This window comes from Gasterosteus aculeatus, chromosome 17 (assembly GCF_964276395.1).
Source record: "Gasterosteus aculeatus chromosome 17, fGasAcu3.hap1.1, whole genome shotgun sequence".
Classification (NCBI taxonomy): domain Eukaryota; kingdom Metazoa; phylum Chordata; class Actinopteri; order Perciformes; family Gasterosteidae; genus Gasterosteus; species Gasterosteus aculeatus.
Window position 1 is genome coordinate 19,660,894 of NC_135705.1, and position 19,571 is coordinate 19,680,464.

Consider the following 19,571-nt stretch of genomic DNA (forward strand, 5'->3'; position numbering starts at 1 on the left):
TGATGGTGTACAATTTGGGGGATTGAAAATTTTACATTACAGGTAATTTTACGCTTTTATCCAAAGCGACTTACATTTTTGTAAGCTGCCATGTGTAGTCCGCTGTGTGTAATGTACCTCATGAAGTAACAATCTCTGGTTATTTTCTAGTCACCCTAATATTTATTGAAGAGGTTCCATCTATTTCTCTGGAACGTTTGTTTAGTTAAGCCTTCAATTCTTTTAACAGACTTCTTTTGCAGTTAATGCTTCTCAACAGACTCAGTTTGTTTGAGTCACCAGTTCTACATTTCTCACCATGTGACGTGAACTCCTGCCTGAAACTAAGCACTGGCTGAAAAATAACTCAAATCAGCAGTCAATTCTTGATCCAGCTAGTCATTAAAAGCACTTTTTATTACACAGTAATATGTACAAGTGACTTTGAACAGTAAGCGTAGGAATAGAGGTCAGGACACCGCCAACACGTGTGAAGTCCAAACAATGAGTAGATCTTTTCTCGGATCACATTTAGAAACCAATGGAGACACAAGAGAGAACTAAAGATGGCGTTGTTGAATTCAGTGTTTGTAAATCACACTAGGAAAGGTACCTGAGGTGTTTGTTAACAAAGCCCAGAGAGGACGCACACACACACACACACACACAAACTTATCCTCCGCTAGTTGTTTCAAAAGGACCCACTGACCCAGAGAACTGGTTAAAAACTAAAATACACGTTCTAAAAACAGTAAAGCACAGAAGCTGCTCTGACATCAGTCAGCCGCATTCACCCGGAGGATGGAACCATCCAGACAGGAAGATGAGGTGTGAACGTCAGAGAAACTGGCTCATTATTACATTAAAACTCATAATGTGGGAACTAGCTGGGCAACCGTCACCGATATAGAAAAACAAAAACATTCATCATGATCATCAGTATAAATCATTGTTTCGGCTCTCTTTGCATACACAGTACACGGATAGGACTTCTCTCTACAACGACGCACGAGGACTCCTGCTAAAGTGACGACGCTCTCATCATCTCCCAGCAACAAAGCTTCTTTCCCACTTTCCCTCCTGACCCGAAAGGTCTGACAGTGTAAATGAACATCATGATGAACCGACGAAGAACCGTCAGGCTGGGCAGGAAATGAAAAAGGAGAGAATATAACCTGAAAGGCAAAGTAAAAACTAGCTTCAACGAAAGCTTAAAAGACCTTTTTGTTTCCTCTTCTTCAAACGTTTCCATGCGGGGGTTCACTTGCCGCCCACCACCAGGTGGAACCCTCAACTGTCAATCATCTCGGACAGTTCCTGCAGCAGGTCGTCCTCTTCAATGCCGGGGTCCACGTCTCCCTCCAGGTGGTCCTCGGTGAACTCGTTGATGAGCTCCTCGAAGTCATCCATGGCCGAGGTGGAGGCGGTGCGCGGCGCCGCTAGGCTCAGTCTGCGGGACTTGGCCTGAGTGGGCGTCTTCGGGACCGGGCTGAGATACAGAGAGCAGTGTTATTCATTTGGGGGGGGAGGGGGGGGGGGAATCATCACAACCACAGTCAACTGCACCGTAGAACTGTAAAAATACACCTTTGTGAGTAAGAAGGTCGCCTCGTGACGGCGGTAAACAACGGATCTCTTTGCTTAATAGATCTCGATCAGGACTTCACACGGCTCGCTACCTTTGGGGGACGGTGGAGGCCTCGCTGGCACTAGCAGCAACTACGGCGTCCTGGCTCCGACTCCGTTTGAAGACGGGGACGGTCTGTAGGTCCTCCCTCGGGGGGCTGCAGCCGGAGCCCGAGTCCACGGGGGTGCTGGGACTCCGAGGAACAGCAGCGCTCAGCTGAGACTCTGCTGAGGCGGACGGGAACTCCTGACAAAGGAAGAGAGGTCGCCAGAGGTTTAGATCTTTCTGCGCATTTGCGATTACATGACAACGATTCTGTCGGAGTAAGCAGGTCGTACCGCTCTGCCTCGGCACGCGGGCTCCTGCTGCGTGGAGGTGCTGCTCAGAGGTTTGACCGCAGCGACAGCGGAGCGCGCTGCTCCCCTCCTCTTCTGCCCGGGCTTCACCTGCACCGCGGGCTTCACCACGGAAGGCTTCACGTTGAGCTTGGGCCTCACTGAAAAGGGAGGCACAGTTTGAGTGATGAACATGGTGCTCTGCCACAAACGTGGCCGAGCATGACAGTAAAAGGTGCAACACCTTTGGCCTCGGCGCCGTGCTCTGGGGATGTCTTCTGGTTACGGTTCAGCGTCTTATCAGGAGTGCGTCCCTCTGCAGCGGGGCCCCGGGGAGGCGTGGCTGGTGACGGCGCCGTAGAGCTCCTCGTGTTCTTGTCGGGGACCTCCCTGGAGCGGCCGGGGCTCCGCGAGTCCGACTCGGCCGGTGGAGGGGAGACCTGCTTCGCGGGCACCGAGGGAGCAGCTTTGACGGCAGCGGCTCGGGCACCGCGGGTGGCGCTGCTTAGAGAGGAAGCAGCTTTGGGTCGGAGGGAGACGGGTTTGCCAACGGGGACCTTCTGGGTGGAAAAGGAGCCGTCGGCGGTGGAGGAAGGCGATGAGGAGCCCGGGCTCGTCAGACGGACTTTAGCGGGAGCCTTCCGCCTGGCGGTTCCTTCGTCGCTGGGCTTCTCAGCAGGTTCTGCCTCTCCACGGTCTGTGGCCCGGTCCTGCATTTCCTGCTTGCGGAGGCGTTTCTCCAACATGATCTCCTCAAAGGTCTTGACCTTGACGTTGTTCCTGGGGGCGGCACTAGGAACGGCGGCGCGCGTTACCTCCGGGGCAGCGGGAGGAGTTTTCACCCGCTTCTCCGTCACTTCAGAACTCTTCTGCGTTGCGACGTTGCCTGCTGAATGCAACACAAGGTGGCAGAGGCTCAAAAACACGGCATCTCAATTCGGAACGTTATTCAATCTGACACACGCGTGTCAACGCGAGTGTGATGAAGGATGATCTTACTTGGGGAATTGAGTTTGACGTGCAGCAGGTGAGTCTTCTTTGCGGGGCTCTCCTCGCTATCGGAGCTCTTCTGGTTTTCACCCTCCAGGTTCTGCTGAGCCTGGACCTTGGCTGCCTTCTCCCTGCGGATCTCCTCCAGAGTCTTCACTCTGAGCTGGCCCACGTTTGCACCCTGCGTCGTGTCAGGCTCTCCCTGGCGCTTCTTAGACTTGGGATCCTGTCCCTCCTGCCTCTTCTTCTTGGCACAAAGGCCCTCCGAGAAGCTCTTGGTGTGGTTGACGGAGTCGTCTCCGGAGGCGGCGGCTTGCTTGACGCCCGCGGCGGCTTTGGATCGGCTGCTTTCTGCGGCCGCGGCTGAAGGGCTCTGGGACGGAGACCTCGCTGCTTTCTCCTGTCTGATCTCCTCCAAGGTTTTGATGCGAATCTGCTCAGGAGCCTTTTTTGGCTTCCTGTCGGTGTCGGCTGTGAACAACGGTAGGATATGTTTTAGTCAACATGTGTAGGGAACTTTTCACCCTGCAGCCAAAAATAAAGCGGTTAACCAAGAGGAAACACTGGAAATGAAACTCGTTCATACCTGGTTGAGTAGAAGTGGGAGCAGAGCCAGCCAAGCCGAGTCGGTCCTTAATGGGCTTCAAAGCTGAAAGAATGGCGCATTTTGCAGTCAAGACTTTTTAACTATAGGCTGTAACCTGAAAAGGCTACAACCGAAACAACCAACTGGTTCTTATAAAAAGGTCAGAGAGAAAAGGGAAACATCATTTAAAAAACTAAATCACCAAGAACCTCTCGGTAGAAAGTGCTGTCGTGTCCCGACGCTCACCTTTCTGGGGGGGCAGGAAGGGCTCTTCCTCGTCCATAAGCCGGCCCAGACGCCCAGACAGACCCCTTCTTAGTGGCACGACTCCTCCGAATTTCACATCTACAGGGAGCACAATCTGTGAGCTGTGCAGTTATTACGAGCAGTGGCACAAACACGCCAAACAGGTGAAAATGTACCATTGTTGGGCATCTTCCTTCCAAGTCTTTCAGCCAAACTGCCTCTCGGTCGAGCAGTTTCCTCACACACGAACGGTCCTACGGTAAAACAGGAAAACCCGATTACAGTATTATTTAGGATGAAAAGTAGCGGTTAGTGTCCTACAAGTTCATCTGACTTAGTAAACAAACAAAAACAATATTCTACAGTTATCATGAGGGGGATATACAAAGCAAACGTCTGCGACACGGAGCCACGTCAGGTGCTGCGTAAAGAAACCATGAGCACCATTGAAGTGCATGAAGGTTATCTGGATTCATCTTCAGGAAGACCCCCATTACGAGTAGAGCAGAGCTGGGGGCTTTGCTTGCATTACCGTCTTCCGCCTGGTAGAGGGTGGCTCCAAACAATGACTGGATGTTTTCCTTCTCTCCGTTGGCTTGGGGGTCAGGACTCTGCATGGGGTATCCCGCCCTCTTCATGCTGGCTTTCAGGGCCTTCCTCAGCCGGATCTCCTCCAGGGTGCTCACGCCGAAGCTCAGCGAGTCACCTGCAGAGACACAACGCGCCCATCACAAACACAATCGCGCCAGCTGGATCACAAATCCCCCCCCGGCGTTACTCTGTGACTGTCCCACCTGATTTGGGTGGTTTCCGAGGAGAAAAGCCAACTTTTCCGTCCTCTCCCTCCTCTGAGAACTGGTCTGGAAACATAAAGACGAGTTAGCGGGAAAGACTGCAAGGAGTACGTCGGTCTCTGCATTTGGGGGGGATTTTCAAATCCAGCTCACCATCTTCGTCCTCGTCATCGTCCGCTGGATTAATCACCACGGGCGGGTGGGTGGGGCTCGGCACCGGCTCCTGGGTTTCTGTCTTGACGCCTCGGAGCTGTGGATTGGCCGCGGCGGTCAGAGAGGCAGCGGGCGCGGGGGGCGGTTCCTCGTGCGGCTGCTCCTCAGTCTTGTTTAGACCTGACGGAATGACATTGATTGTTTACACGTGGGCTTTAATATAAAAAGAGTACATTTGAACTGCGTGTGTTGCTGCAGAAAAGTCTCCTCACTTTTATCCGGGGGGACAAAGGTGCCATCGATGCAGCGCGGCCGTTCGTGGAAGAAAGCGCAGTGAGGCTTCTGGCAGCCGGCAGGCTGGTTCTCCCAGTAACAGCAGATCTCCTTCCTGTTTTTCTGTTGACGAAAGAGATAAACAAACATGTCAATGCATTGCCCTCTTTACCCCTGCGCCACGACGACCTCATGTTCAATTGCTTGTTAACACAAATTGCTAATCGCATGGAGATATTATGTACCCTTCACTAATTACCAGTCAAGACCGTGTTTCTGAACTTGAGTTTAGACCTTATATTTGAATCCGTGCATACCGTGATCTCCATGTGGCGAAACTTGCAGACGGTACGGAAGCAGCGCCCCTCCTGCCAGAGGTTGCAGACGATCTCGCTTCCCATAGCCGCCTCGCAGTGTCTGAACGGGCAGGTGTCTCCCTGCAAAGTGAAGGACACAGTAAGACGCCGCTCGAAGGTACGACTGGCTACAACGTGTGTGAATACACGAGCGTCGGGCTCAAATCATGGCCTACTTTGGTGCAATTGGAATAGTAAAAGAAGTAGCAGTCGTCTCCATGGTTGGTCATAGTAATGCTGGTCTGCGTGTTGAGCGGAGAGGAGATCAGGTTAGAACCTTTAACCAAGCAGCTGGTTCTCTGAAGGGGAAACACAGAAACGCGTCACAAACCGAAGCTTTTCTGCACTGCGGCCACGTGTGCACACGCTAAACTGACCCCTAGAAGACTACATGCAATTACTGCTGCTTTCATACAAAATACACACAACCTTTGTCACATATGTTGTTCTGGTTGAACAAACTGACAACGAGGAGGTCAAAGGATGTGTATTCTAATAAAATGGACCATCTGCCAACTATGAAGACTGGGGAACGTTTTTAGCAGCTAGGATTTTAATCTTTGAATTAGATTCCAAGTAATTCCGATCTTTTGGGGTCTTACATAGAGGGTCCTCCACACAACAAGATAGGAACCGAGCCAGTGCTGATTGCGTTCTTACTACTGGGCCACATTTACCTGAGGTGGCTTAGAAGCGGTCTCCCTCTTGAGCACACTGCTGGTAGGTGACTTCGTGGTGGTAATGAGTCCTGAAGGAACACTCGATCCGTGAGATAAGAGGAAATGGGGGGATGGATCGCCCAGAGACACTTGTCTTCCTACGACATCCCTTCTCTCAGACATCTGTATCTCCACCAGACTGCTAAGCATTACTGATGGTGAATGCAAGAGTCCGCTGGAGATTTTTTTTATTTTTTATTATTTTTTATTAATTGGTGAGACTAATGAAAGAAATCGTGGGGCATAGGGGGCAAGAAAAGCACCAAAAACGGATCCAAAAAATTCTCAAACCGATGTGGCAAAAAGGGGGTGGAGGGTGGGTGGAAAAATCATCCCCCGCTTCTTCTTGGACTTGTTGGTGATATTTTGTACACCTGGTAACATTTGGGTGATGGCAGTAGAAAAATATGGGCAGGATATTCAAGCGATTTTCACCCAAAGCCGAGAAGAAGAAAAAATAAAAATCTTCTGCCACTGTACTGTGAGGGGCGAGCTATCCGCATCCAGGGATCCCACAAAGGGCCATGTGGAGGGTTTTAAACCTACAAAATCAATCAGAAACACTCCCCAGGGAACTGAAAAGGCGTTATTGAGAGACAGACAGCAGAACACACACATAGAAAGACAGTTGGACCTTTACACACGACGGTACAGTGCGAAAGAAGTAGGCCATCAATCACATTGATGGGAGATCCAGAAATCAGGTCTAACAGGGCCAGTGGACAGACTTACTGGTTCTAGTCTATTTAGCCATGGGTATGTATTTTAAGTATCTAATCCAGAATTGGGAGCAATTGCCTTCATGAATTTGGGCAGTCTCGACCTGGGTTGTTCATCTTTGCTGAACACGGAGGCCTCAGTTTGACACCAATGATCAGCCTCAAGCATCACTTCCATCTTAAGGAATAGGGAAAAGTACACTCTACACACAAAATAGCACTTCCACTGAAATAAATATATTAAATAAATAAATAAGGAAACACAAAAAGATAATAAAGCTACTTCATAAGCAACGTTACAAAAACACACTTCTTCAGCAGCCACTAAGTGTTAAAGTGACGTCACAGGCGAAGAACGCGAACGTCTACTAGAGCCACCAAATAACACACGTGACAGGCCTTCGGGGTTGGTTTCAAGGTACGTTATGTATGTTGACAGCTTAGAACCCAAGAAAAAAATATACTTACTGTTCAGTAATCAAAAAAGTAGCCCAAAGCTAACGTTAGCTGGAACCAACTAACGTTACGAACGATTCCCCGCAGCGTCGGAAAGACACTAACGTTACCGAATGGAGATGAGAAAATATATGAAGATATCGTTGGCTGGATTGAATAGATGGACGTTATCTACACAATCAATAGCGTGAGTCAAAATGTATTGCCAACCTGGCTAACCCTTGGTGTACTGTGCTCATACGAGTTTAGGTTAATTTTAGGGCACGCTAACGCCACATAGCAGAGGCCTAACGTTAAGTACACCGCCTTGTTGTTGAGTCAACGTTAGCTAAGACGAGCTAACTGAATGCTGCTAGCCGGAGGACTCCGCGTCCCGTTTAATCACGACAGTGTAACGACTGCAGATACTGTGGTCACAACATATACGCTGTTAATTACCAGGTTCGGTTGAAACAAAATATTCAAAAGTTGTGTAATGTAGGAAAGATCCCGTCCCGATACGCTGACTGCCGCAGAGACACGGTAAAATGGCGGCAGCGGGGAAAGAGTAGGAGGGCACCTCTGGGTGCCCCGCCCACAATGCTGCGTTCGGGTCCAACGGAAATGTGGTTATTTTGGGCAATTTCTTCTTCTTCTTCTTCTTCTTCTTCTTCTTCTTCTTCTTCTTCTTCTTCTTCTTCTTCTTCTTCTTCTTATGTCGGTGGCAAACAGCTTTCAGGTGCATTACTGTCACCCACTGATCTGAAGTGTGGCCAAACATGAAAAAGAAAATAAAAATGAATTATCTTTGTTCACTTTTCTTTTTTTTATTTTCTCTCGCTGACTGACAGAAGTCACACTTTGCATTATTGTGTTTTCTAATAACACAGGGGGAACTATTAAGACCAGTGTGGCTGTTTCTTATCCTTTCTTTTATCATCGATTTCAGGCTGTAGCAGTGACCATGGATGAATCGCTGGCAAAACCCAAGCTGAGAATACTTCCTATCCAATATACCTAATTCCTTTCTCCGTAGCCATCCAAACAAAGCTCCCAGCATGGCTCGATTGCACCTTTTGCTGTATGGTTGTTATGTCCTTGTAAACTGACCCAATACGACTCAGCTGTGACCTTTCCTGTACTCCTATGCTGTGCACAACTTTTCACACAATTATGATGGCAATGGCTTAGTTTTTAGTATAAGTGAACCAACTACGAAGTGTACAAAATATAGTACATATTACTGGAACAATATAATATATGCCATGATCGCCAGTGTTCTGTGTTCAATGTAAGATTTTAAAAATCATTGTGCTACCTTCACTGCGTTGAGTGATGGTGATGACCTCATTGTTTATTCCACCCACGATGGAGTAAATATATATAGAATATATAAGAATATATACATATATTTATATAAATACATATATTTATAATACATTCAATAAAAGTTTTAACGTTACATAAAACGCCAGTCCCACATACCGTCTTGAAAATTGATTTCATATATACTTGTCTTTATTTCTTTGATTCGAGATGTGCTTCATTCCACCGCACTATCCACATACCCGTCTTATTTATTTACGTATTCTGTAGCTGAAATGCAAGATCGACGACTTTAGTTGAATGGCCTTATTTTGAAAGGTGGTGACCGGAAGAGGTTCAGTTTGACAGCTGCTCCGTTGCTCAGAGTTTGACACTCGTCCTATCGGTCGCCTGGCTGCTCGTTACTCTGCTGATACCCAGCAGCCTTTGTATCGCTTACTACCGTTCAAATGCGAACTACGTATCTCTAATTTCGCTCTACAACAAAACGGACAACTTCTGGAGCGAAACACACACTTCCTTGTAACGCTAGCGTCGGTCGTTGCACGCCTCAATGGACACTGTTCAGGTAGGTGCGTCCACGTCGGCTGAATAGCAGGTTGACGTGAGTTAGCGTTAGCATGTCGCTAGCAGCAGTCGGCTAACAAGGGCAGGGCCAGTTAGCCGTTAGTCCAGTCAGTTGACCAACCGCCAGCAATAGCTAGCTAGCTAGCTGGTTGAGTCGTAATGTGAACGCTTACTAGTAACTGGCAAACTAACGTGCAATTATAACACTACACTTGTCATTGTGACGTTAAGTTACTTAATTTCACACACCTCGACTGTCCTCCTCAGAAGTTGACGTCTGGATTTTCTCTGGACCTGGGCCCGTTGAAGGAACCTCTCGGCTTTATCCGTGTCTTGGAATGGGTAAGCGGAGTAAAGCATTGTTAAAGTGTTTGAACGTGCCTCGTGTGTTCAGTGAGCGTATCCAAACGTCACTCCCGGGAGGCCACTGCGCTGGTCCCAGGTAACGTTACCAGGCACGAGACGGTCAGCTCGGTGGGTTCACCAGATGTTCTGGTGCAAGGATTCAAGTGTAAAACGTGCTCAACGAGGGGACCAGGCTCCTCTGTTTCTGCTTTGTTCCTCTGGTGTCTTTGCAGTCTTGGACTTTGACCTGGTTCAAACATTCAACAGCTTGTGGATTTACAATGCAAAGTGTTTCCAATGTTGACCCAACCTCTCTCCCCAGTGCACTTTATGAGGAACAGCTACTGACTGGAACAAACTGGAGACCATGACCAGGAAATGCCCAGTTATTGTGACGTCTTTGTATATTCCCAAGCAAGCATGAATTTTGAAGTAGTTCAAAAGTGGAAGGCGAGGTGTGAACCAGCTCTAGTGCAACAGCAGCTGTTGAGAATCGCATAGCTTGGATACACATGTCTTCATATCACTACTCTGTGAGACGGGCCCTGTAATGAATCATTTGAATGCTCTTCATACTTCATTTATAAAAAAAACAGCCCTCTCGGATGTGACCGCTAGCACTCGTAGTGCCGTGTATTTGTGCCTGATGCAGACCGCTGTGTTACAGCAGGCCGTGTGTGTGTTTAAGGCGTGTTCGTGGAGCAGCGTCTTATCTGCTGCTGCGCGGGAGGGTTTCCCTCCACGGGGGCGAGTCAAAAGATATATATTTAATACATTACGTGTCTAACCAGTCAAAGTGTATTATATCTTTACTTTTTACAGGTTTTCTTTTTTCATGATAAGTCAGGTTATAGGAAAGATAATATATAAATACGTTTAGAATCATTATAAAAAGCACTTTATCTGTATGTGTAACTTCAAGTGAGTGCACACTGTTGTTTTACAAAGCGGGTGATCATAATGTTAAAGTAAAACCCATCCCAACCAACGCAATGAGCAGAAAGTCGCTCCGTGTGGTTAATGCAAGTCGACAACCAAAATTGCTTTTTCAATGGACATTTTTGACTTGATACAGCAGGAGAAGCACATGTTTAATTAATAACAGTAAAGGACCTCATTAATGTAATTAACTACACCGGTGCATTGAAAAACAAGTACAATCTCACCATCCATAAAAGGATCAATTTAGCCGAATAATTTACTAAGTAACTTTCCTTATTTTGTCCTTGCTTAGGTATTTGCCGTGCAAATACAAATAAAGTTGAACACGGGAAACTTGATGCAGGAACTGCATTTGATTTTTGTTTTTACTTGCATTTGGAGAGGACTGCTGTTGGTTTGCACGAGGTCTGAATGTGTGACACAGAATGCTGGACTTTCCAATTGCTGGCTAAGCACCAATGTCATGCTTAGCGTACTTGTACTTGTTCTCTACTGGTCCAAAATAGCATCCACGTTTTGGCGGATAAAGACGATGTTTTATAATTGTTTAATCAGCCTGATTAATACTTATCAATACAACTATTAGTGCTGCCTATTTTGTTTAGTCTTGTTTGATACACGTAGCCTTAGTAAAACCAAACGCCATAAGAAAAAAAGGACTTCTCTGTTCTGATTGCGGTTTATAGTTTTTAATGAATAGGGCTGATACTGTTGTTGTTGTTGTTAAAACATAGTGGGAAGTTTGGTGGCTCTGCTTTTTAAATTTGAGGATCCTTGTCTCATTTAAGGTGATAGTTGGATTATTCCAAGTGGGGTTGTGATTGGTGTTACCGATCAGTAGGGTTATCCCTTTAGGCGCGACACTCCCCTGGTCGGCCTGATGACGCGCAACATCGAGAGGGAGAGGAAATCAAACCTTCCGAGTGATTCCCAAAGAACAAAAACCAAGGAGCTGATAGTTGATTCTAGAAAAAAGGAGGCAAAGAGGCACAACCGTGTCCACATCAATGGAGCTCAGGTGGAGCAAGTATTTCCTGAGAAAACTAAAAGGCTAAATTCCCCTTGTGAACTTTTACAGAGGAGCCATAGAAACCACGACTGGACACATTACAAACCTTCATGAGCTCTACAGTATGTATGATTAAAGCCTCACAGACAGCACTGCTAACCATCTATGTCTAACCTCAGCAATATTGGTGAGAAGAGGTGCCTGCCTGCAAAGAATGCAAAAGATATTAAAAGACAACACCCACCCAGAGACGACCTGTTCCCTCTGCAGCCATCTGGCAAGAGATACAGGAGTATTAGTTGCTGCACCAGCAAACAAAAGCTTCTTTCTTCTGGCTGTTAAACGGTATCCTCCATCTTCCAATGTTTCGTTAGTTTTTATGTGCATTTTCTTCTGTAGCAAAATGGGACTACAAACTGTATACAATAACAATAAATCAACCTGTGGAGAAGAGCAGCAGGAAAACCCCTTTTAGACATATAGACAAAAACGTCATTATTGGTTGTGCAGTGGAGTCTACTGTACCTCAACCATTTTCCCACATGGAACTGAACGAAAATGAAATTTCTGTCAATTGAGTCTTGTGGCCAATGCTAACATTGGCCAGTAACAGTGTTTCAGTGTCCCTTTAGCCTTATGTTGTTACCACCAACTTCAACCCACATGAATGGGCAAATGCACCACTTTAAATTGTGTGTTTATCACTCATTATTTTCTTGGAAATAGGTTACACAGCATAAACAAAGGCATCAAGTAAGACGTGTGTCAATATGAATCCCAAGCAGCCGTTCTACAATGTCAGAGCCTCGTGACTGGCTGCTGCTCTCTCGTATCGTCCTGCCGCTCCCTGACCGGGAGAGCTAGTTACGGAATGCTTGGGTGGGAGGTTGGCTGGAATACTGGACTCCGGACCGGGAACTTCCCCACCCCCCCTGCTGGGTTTATTTGGGGTGCTGTCAGATTGGCCTGGCTGGTCCAATCAGGGCTTAGATGAAAGATGAAACCCTTTTCTGAAAGTCCTCAGTGGGCGTGAAGCTGTGTGTGTGTGTGTGTGTGTGTGTGTGTGTGTGTGTGTGTGTGTGTGTGTGTGTGTGTGTGTGTGTGTGTGTGTGTGTGTGTGGTCCTCCACTGCAGGCTGCTCACGTCGGGCCTGTTGGCTTTGTCCCATTCTATATAAATGTTATGCAGCAACTGATGACCCGGTTTATAAATTATTGTAAAACCACTGTAATTTTGAAACTAATCAATAGAATAATACCAATGTACAGCTGTGATTGTATTTAATGTAATCAACTGGAATGCATGCATATAATACTTTATAGCACCACAACTGATAGTGACTGAGAGACATTCAAAATGTGAGTTACATTGAACTCACGAGCAGACCTCTCCTAGAGGTGTGGACACTAACTTTCACCTCTACTGAACTGTATAAATACCCGTAGGCAACCATTGTTACCCCAACACCCTCTCTCTTATTCAATTATTTTGATTATATCTTTTCGATCCGCGATGTCCTTTGTCCGTCCGGCATTTCTTCATTTTGAACACAACACCAACACAGATCATTTTGAAAGCTTGACAGCTTGAGACGAATGTTTCAAACCTCTTACCCTTTGTCTGCCTCTACAGGTCTTCACCATCTTTGCCTTTGCCACCACTGGAGGTTACCACGGGACTACCCAATTCATAGTCAAATGTCTAGGAGGCGAAGATAAGACAATCGAGCCTACATTTGGCTACCCGTTCAGGTACTGTCAGGGAAGAGAGCGCTCCAAGCAGATTGTTTCCTAAAGTTGCAGCACAAATACGTCCTCTTTCAGTTATCAAACTACTGTGCAATCACCTGGTGGAAAGAAGTGTTATTCCACTTGTTCTCTCCTCTGAGTCTCCCTCTGGAGGCCGACTTCTCTCCATAGCTGATACACACTCGATATTTTGCAATGTTATTTCTGTGTATTCTTGTCATCACATGATTGCGGAAGTCCTCTGACAACAGTTTAAATGCAGCTGGTGAGATCCTTTCAAAAAGAAAGGGGCCTTTCAGCAGCATCAATATCACAATAACAATATCTCTCAAATAGAAACGCATCAATTTATGGCAAATAAATCAAGGTCCAACAAATACATCATAACATAACAACAAACTGGTCCATGACAACAAAGACCTTCTTTGAATATGATGAATTTGAACACTCATGATAGAAGTGAGTCTGGTCTGACTGTACAATATTAAAGCAACAAATGACTTGGGTTTTCTAACTAAGGCATTAGCATATAACTCTTACTATTGCTCATATTTTCAGTTTTAGTTATGTATTGCTGTGAGATTAATGTAACTAGACAAGGATCCCTCTTACTTAACAAATTGTCATGGTGAAAGGCCAGGCGGGAGGGGGGGGGGTACGCACTCTGGCTTAACCCTTTCATGTTCTCTCTTCATGCCTTCCTCGGATAGAAGAGTAACCCAGGTGAGGGCTTGTTTTCTCTGAAGTCCCTCAACAAGAGCGCAACAAAGCGTCGTCAGATCGTCCGCTGAAAGCTCCTTCTGCCCTCTCTCCACCTCCCTGCAGGTTGCCAGCTAACCCGTATCACATAGAGTCCTGTAACGGCAGCCAGGGCAACAACACCTTCCTGCAGGGGGACTTCTCCTCCTCGGCGGAGTTCTTTGTGTGCGTCGGCGTGTTCGGGTTCCTCTATTGCACCGCCACGCTGATCCTCTACCTGGGCTACCAGCACGTCTACCGCCAGAGCGCCCGCGGCCCCATCGTAGTGAGTTCTCTGACTGAGCAGCTGTCACACCCACCGACCCAGTTCACGCACACAGTACTTTCACACCGCGGCCATTCAATCCTTCCGCGTGAGGTCCGAGAGTCTTGAAAACAGAATTGCGTGGACGGGTGTAAATGTACACGTTTGTAAATGATCCTAAATGAGTCTTTCTGGGTCTGAGCATTTACAACATCCTTCCTCATTGTTAACGTGAGCCTTTTCTGTGAGAAAACTAACCGCAAAAGCCCTGATTAGCGATCAACTACCAGTGTTTCATGTATTCATTTATCATTTTGAAATGTTCTGTTATTGGAGTAGTTGGCGCATCCTGCAGCATTATCGGCCCTCCTGCTCTGTATCTCCATCAACAGAGCTACGAGTGAGAGACCAAATTTCCAAATCATTTAAAGTGTTCCTTTGGGAGTAATATCAGCATAATATAAGTATCCGTTGCTTTTAGCTCTAGAATAGAGGGCGTACTCATCTCATCTAGGAGATAAAACGGGAAGTTGCAGGTACTTTTTGAGTATTAAATGTGATATGAATGCGTGTGTTTGCTGTGTTCTGCTACCAGGACCTGGTGGTGACCGCTGCCTTTTCCTTCCTGTGGCTCGTGTCCTCCTCAGCCTGGGGCAAAGGCCTGACTGATGTCAAATGGGCCACGAACCCAGAAGAACTGGCTAAAATGCCATTGTGTGACAACTGTGAGCCGGGCGAGTTCCCATCCATGGGCCGCCTCAACGCCTCTGTGGTAAGTCCCGGGAAAGTAGGGAAGCTGCTACAAAATGATCCCAATGGCCATGTTCCTACCATACAGGAAACTGTGTTTTAGAAAACATGCTCCTGGATTTAGTCTGGACACGCAACATGTCTAGAACATTCAACGGCAGCACATAAAGCAACACTTCGTCCTTCAGTTTATCACAAACATTCAACCTTACAAGAAGTAGGTGAAGCACAAGGACTTTGACGCGGTCATTTTAACGGACGCCACTTTATTTCATTTACCTTCATTGAACCGTGGCGGTGTGTCAGCCTTTTTGAAAAGTTGAATTAGTAGCCGTTGCAAACGGACCGGTCGAAAAGGAAAACCGATAAAAACCCAGACTCCCTTGAGGGAGTATTATGTTATTATAGAACCGCTGTGGTGTATACGCGTGGCTGCCGGGACGTTCGTATCGTCTGAGTAGAGGCACTGCCACGTCCAAACCTGCGTTCCCTTCCATCGATGCCATCGGCCCACAGCAGTGTTCAGTTGGAGTAAATGGAGTAATCGTGTGTATTTGTCTTAGCGGCTACATGTTCTGACACTGTAAGAGTTCAATTTGAAGGCCAGTATTAAAACGTCAGTTTGTTTTCTAGTGCAACCAGCAGCAGCTATGCTAATGTAGGCAGAGGACCTCTTTGAAATCATAACCATCATGAATAAGGAGAAAGGGATTTCATTTCATATTTCAAATCAGAGACCATATCCAGGCTCGTATCACAATGAGGATACAACTTATGAGGATACTTATCATCTCACCTCTTTTCCTACAGATCTTTGGTTTTTTGAACTTGATACTGTGGGCCAGTAACTGCTGGTTCATTTTCAAGGAGACTCCTTTTCACAAGGACCCCAACCCACCGGCCACCATGGAGGAAGGAGGGGCCCCGGGGCCCTAAACACATCACTTAGGGTCCTCAAGCTTTGCCCTCTGCCCACAGCAAGAACCGCTCTGTGCCCAACACTGGTCTATGACGTTAACCTGCAAAACCTGAAACAAATTGAAGCCTATTGTCTTTAATCTGTACCTCCCAACACAGCTCCAGGTATTTAGCTCACATTAACTCGGTCCCCGCTGATGACCGGCAATCCTAAATTCTCTGTTATTCTTCTCCTGAATCTATCATTGCTGACAGCAGGCGTGCAGTGCATGTGCTCCCTCATTAGCCCCTTAATGAGGAAGCTGTGATGTAAGAACAGAAAGTCTCTGCTGGTCTTCAGCTAGGGGGCGATTTCCAAGCCAAATGATTTCCACAATTTAAGTGCAAACAACCCGCACCGTGAATAAAATCGAATGCAGTCCAAATCTTTAGTTGGCACCAGATGCACACCAGGGGTTCTCAGCAGGGGTCCTCCTGGCGTTCTGTAAGCTCAGGTGGTGCGGTTCAGATCCCAAGTACTGTAACTAAACATTTCTGTCAATTCAGTCTCAATAGATGTATTGAATGCTCTTTTTTTTCTCTATAAGATCTGTGCTTTTTAATCTAAGGCCTTTTTTCTTTCCTTTCTTGAGCTCTTCCGCCAAAGCACCGGGTCATCTAACTGGTCAATTAACCACCACAGGATTTCCCCATTTGGGTTCTAATCTACTGACACTCACACATACTAAGTGACCCTATGGGCGTTTATTTCTACAATCTTTGGTTTTAAAACACTAATTAAAAAGGACAAACACTACAATATACTGGACTCCATATCAGAGAAAGCAGACTTTTCTTCCCAAACGGTCATTTGGGGTGAAGCTTGTCTATGCCAGCGTTTATGTTCAGCCTGTTCCAGAAGCAGGCCGGTTCCCACGTTTCTGCTTCAGACACCAGATCACGTTTAGATCCGGTTCGATGCAAATGTTGACCCCACGTCTTATTCTGGTTTGACTGAAAGGTGACTGACAGTGACCTTATTTATATACAAGGTAACATGTATTTTTTTTATCTACACTAATTGGTCCGCTGCATCTTTTATAAACTAATGTTGGGTTTCGGTTTATTTCTCAATGGAAACGTTTCAGTGTGCAGCTTCTACCTGATTATTCTTTTTTTTGTAATGTCAGGTTTTCTGTTAAATGTGTTGTATCACTAAGTAGCCTCATGCTGAATTGTGTGATGATAAATAGTTGAATTAACCAAAGATTGACTTAATCTTGCTGTATTTCTGACTCCTTTTTGTGACCTTCGTATATTCACCCATTAGAATGCAACTCTTATCAGCACATTCACTACTGCGTTGCACTTAGAGCGAACACTTTAAGGTTTGATTTCAGAAACCTTTTTAAGATGCTTAATATTTTAGAAATGTAATGTGGAATGTTTATGTAAAATTAGACACCCGTCTTCTTTCTTAATCCCTTTGCAAAATAGCTTCATGAATGAAAACATCTGCATACATATGTATACCCATACGGTGTTTGACATGCAGTTAAAACCGGAGCAAATAAAAGAAAATGTCCGTGTTGCGCTCACAGCAAACCACCAGCGGACTGACGTGTTGTTTCCGCCACATTCTGACCCGACCACCTGAATGTCAGAACTAAAATCGAGACTCCTCAGACCAGGCAGCGTTTTTTCATTGTTCTATTGTCCGTTTTTGGTGACCTGTGTGACTCAGTTTCCTGTTGTTGGCTGACCGGAGTGCCCCCCCTGTGGTCTCCTTCAGGGTTCCACGTGTTGTGCGTTCCTCGGTTGTAACGAGCTCTTTGAGTTACTGTTGACTTTCAATCCTCCAACCAGTCCCCCCGTTCTCCTCTGACCTCACATCCACAAGGCACTTTAACACCGCACGCAACTGCTGCTCACCAGATATTTTCTCTTTTTTTTTACACGTTAAAGTCGCTCTGAACTTCAGCAAGTTGTCTCGACCGCGTCTGCGTGTCTAAAGGCATTAAGTTGCGGCCATGTGATTGGCTGATCAGCCATTTGTGTTAAGAAGCAGTCGAACAGATGTACCTAATAAAGTGTCCCGTGAGTGTCTATATGTACAGACACACGTATATCAAAATGAAAATAGTGTTAAAATGAAATACAAAATATTGGTGCCAGAAAATGTAACCACAGCGTTCAGGCCATGAACGTCATCGCATGTGAATAACATTACACATGTTGACTATAACCTCCTGAGACGCAGCCATTCGTTTGTGTCCTGGTGGACATCACGGTTTTGCACCTCTCCTTTTACTCATTTGAGTTGTACTATCAGTTCCTGCTGATCTTTAAAGAGGACACGCTGGGCTTTCCAGTGATGTCAAGTATGTTGCGGTGGGATGATGACGACGTCCTGTTCCTTCCGACACAAGATTAGCCAGCATGTTTCATGGAAAGTCAAAGGGTAAGTCAAATGTTGCTTATTGTCTTTTTTACTGTGATACATCTTCCTGTTTATTAACTTGTCAGAAATGTTATATTTACTTCTGAAAGCATTCCAGTTATTTGCTTTTTTTAAATAAGTAATGAATGTAAATTACAGTGGACACCAAGACAAAATGTATGTATTTATTGTTTTAGGAACTCCAGCAGAGAGGATTCCGTACCAGATAGTTGAGGAGAATCAGATTTGGAGCTTTCAGTTGATTGTTGGGAGTTTGTGCAGAAGGTGAAGAAGAAGATGATGAAGAAGACGACGACGACAATACAGGAAGCTCTGCTGTGCAGACAGACTCTAGGGGCAGGAGTAGCACATTTTATTATTTCATTTAATATTTTTTCCATCATAATAGATTCTCACCTGGGCTTCCTTTTTATTTTATGCCCCTTCTCTTAGTAGGAATTATACTTCTACTGTATCACCAACTATTGAAAAGTGGAAAATTAATCATTAAAAAGGTGTCTGTAGATCTTCCAAAACTAATCTGTTGGGTATTGTTCACTTAATAGTCTTTAAGTAGGAGACATGTCCAACACGTCTGACTGGGGTCTGCTGTTACAGTATATAACCATTATGTCACTGAACCACGTCGCCCAGTAGATAGAGTACCAGTCAAAGGTGTGGACACACGTTCTCATTGAATTGATTGAGAAAATGTGGCAATTGTTTTCTCATTTAAAGATGACAACTTTCAAACCATTTAGAAGAGGTTCTTTGCTATAAGAAGTGTCTCGAATATTGATTACAGTACAGTTACATCACAGCCTCACAGCGGGTGTTTCAGCGCGGCTCTGACTCACATGTGTGAGGCTTATTCCCTCGCAGGGATTAGGAACGGTGGGTGCACGTGTGGAGACCTGCGCGTTCTGATCCCTACAGCAGAAACCGCTCTCCGTGCTTCACCCCCCCTGTGAGCAGCCCTGGTCCTGAGGAGACCAGGAGGCTGCAGACGTTGGTACCGGCCGTAATGCACGACAGGAGTTATTCAGCGGGCCCAACCGCGCTTGATTCAAACAGTGGGGCCCCAAACTGATGCTGACGTCTTTACATATTTTATTGGATATAAGGGATGAAAAAGCTCCGTTATTGAAGTGGCATAAACTGAAATATCTTTAAATCAACAGTGGAACACTTCAATTAATACTGCTTTTAATATACACATAATGTACATTCAATTTAAGTAGTTCTTTGTTACATGTGTTTGTCCTGGAGCAATAAAGTATTTTGATATTATATGTTTCCCCCCATCTGCTTGTGTGTTCAGAAGGTCCTGTA

At 45.9% G+C, this 19,571-nt stretch overlaps 2 protein-coding genes across 16 annotated transcripts; one reads left to right on the forward strand and one right to left on the reverse strand.

The window, feature by feature from the left end:
- Positions 1–362: 362 nt before the first annotated feature.
- zc3h11a (zinc finger CCCH-type containing 11A) lies at positions 363–9,500 on the reverse strand. 15 transcript variants are annotated; one of them, XM_078092312.1, is made up of 17 exons: positions 9,355–9,500; positions 7,672–7,974; positions 6,017–6,087; positions 5,516–5,581; positions 5,301–5,420; positions 4,983–5,106; positions 4,711–4,890; positions 4,558–4,623; positions 4,296–4,469; positions 3,940–4,017; positions 3,764–3,862; positions 3,518–3,580; positions 2,941–3,402; positions 2,186–2,827; positions 1,945–2,102; positions 1,659–1,852; positions 363–1,468 (listed from the first exon to the last, which is right to left on the reverse strand). In XM_078092312.1, the coding sequence occupies exons 2-17, from the start codon at positions 7,955–7,957 to the stop codon at positions 1,270–1,272; spliced, it is 2,982 nt and encodes a 993-aa protein (XP_077948438.1). In that variant the 5' UTR covers positions 7,958–7,974; positions 9,355–9,500; the 3' UTR covers positions 363–1,269. The 15 variants fall into 15 exon arrangements, with proteins under 15 accessions (XP_077948438.1, XP_077948437.1, XP_077948436.1 ...); XM_078092311.1 differs by having other exon boundaries at positions 2,186–2,830; XM_078092310.1 differs by having other exon boundaries at positions 5,516–5,638.
- sypl2a (synaptophysin-like 2a) lies at positions 8,727–17,077 on the forward strand. The gene is made up of 6 exons (XM_040203179.2): positions 8,727–9,106; positions 9,373–9,447; positions 13,034–13,152; positions 13,975–14,173; positions 14,748–14,924; positions 15,713–17,077. The coding sequence occupies exons 1-6, from the start codon at positions 9,092–9,094 to the stop codon at positions 15,836–15,838; spliced, it is 711 nt and encodes a 236-aa protein (XP_040059113.2). The 5' UTR covers positions 8,727–9,091; the 3' UTR covers positions 15,839–17,077.
- Positions 17,078–19,571: the final 2,494 nt, after the last annotated feature.

What these genes read in the sequence shown, in the direction of transcription:
- sypl2a (XM_040203179.2), top strand. An exon ending in TTATCCGTGTCTTGGAATGG is followed by an intron (nt 9,448 to 13,033) that starts GTAAGCGGAGTA and finishes CTGCCTCTACAG; the next exon opens with GTCTTCACCATCTTTGCCTT. An exon ending in GCGCCCGCGGCCCCATCGTA is followed by an intron (nt 14,174 to 14,747) that starts GTGAGTTCTCTG and finishes TTCTGCTACCAG; the next exon opens with GACCTGGTGGTGACCGCTGC.
- zc3h11a (XM_078092309.1), bottom strand. Translation starts at nt 7,957, where the DNA reads ATGCACCTGAAAGCTGTTTGCCACCGACATAAGAAGAAGAAGAAGAAG. An exon ending in CTTCCTGCCCCCCCAGAAAG is followed by an intron (nt 3,581 to 3,763) that starts GTGAGCGTCGGG and finishes CCATTCTTTCAG; the next exon opens with CTTTGAAGCCCATTAAGGAC. An exon ending in GCCTCCACCGTCCCCCAAAG is followed by an intron (nt 1,469 to 1,658) that starts GTAGCGAGCCGT and finishes TCTGTATCTCAG; the next exon opens with CCCGGTCCCGAAGACGCCCA.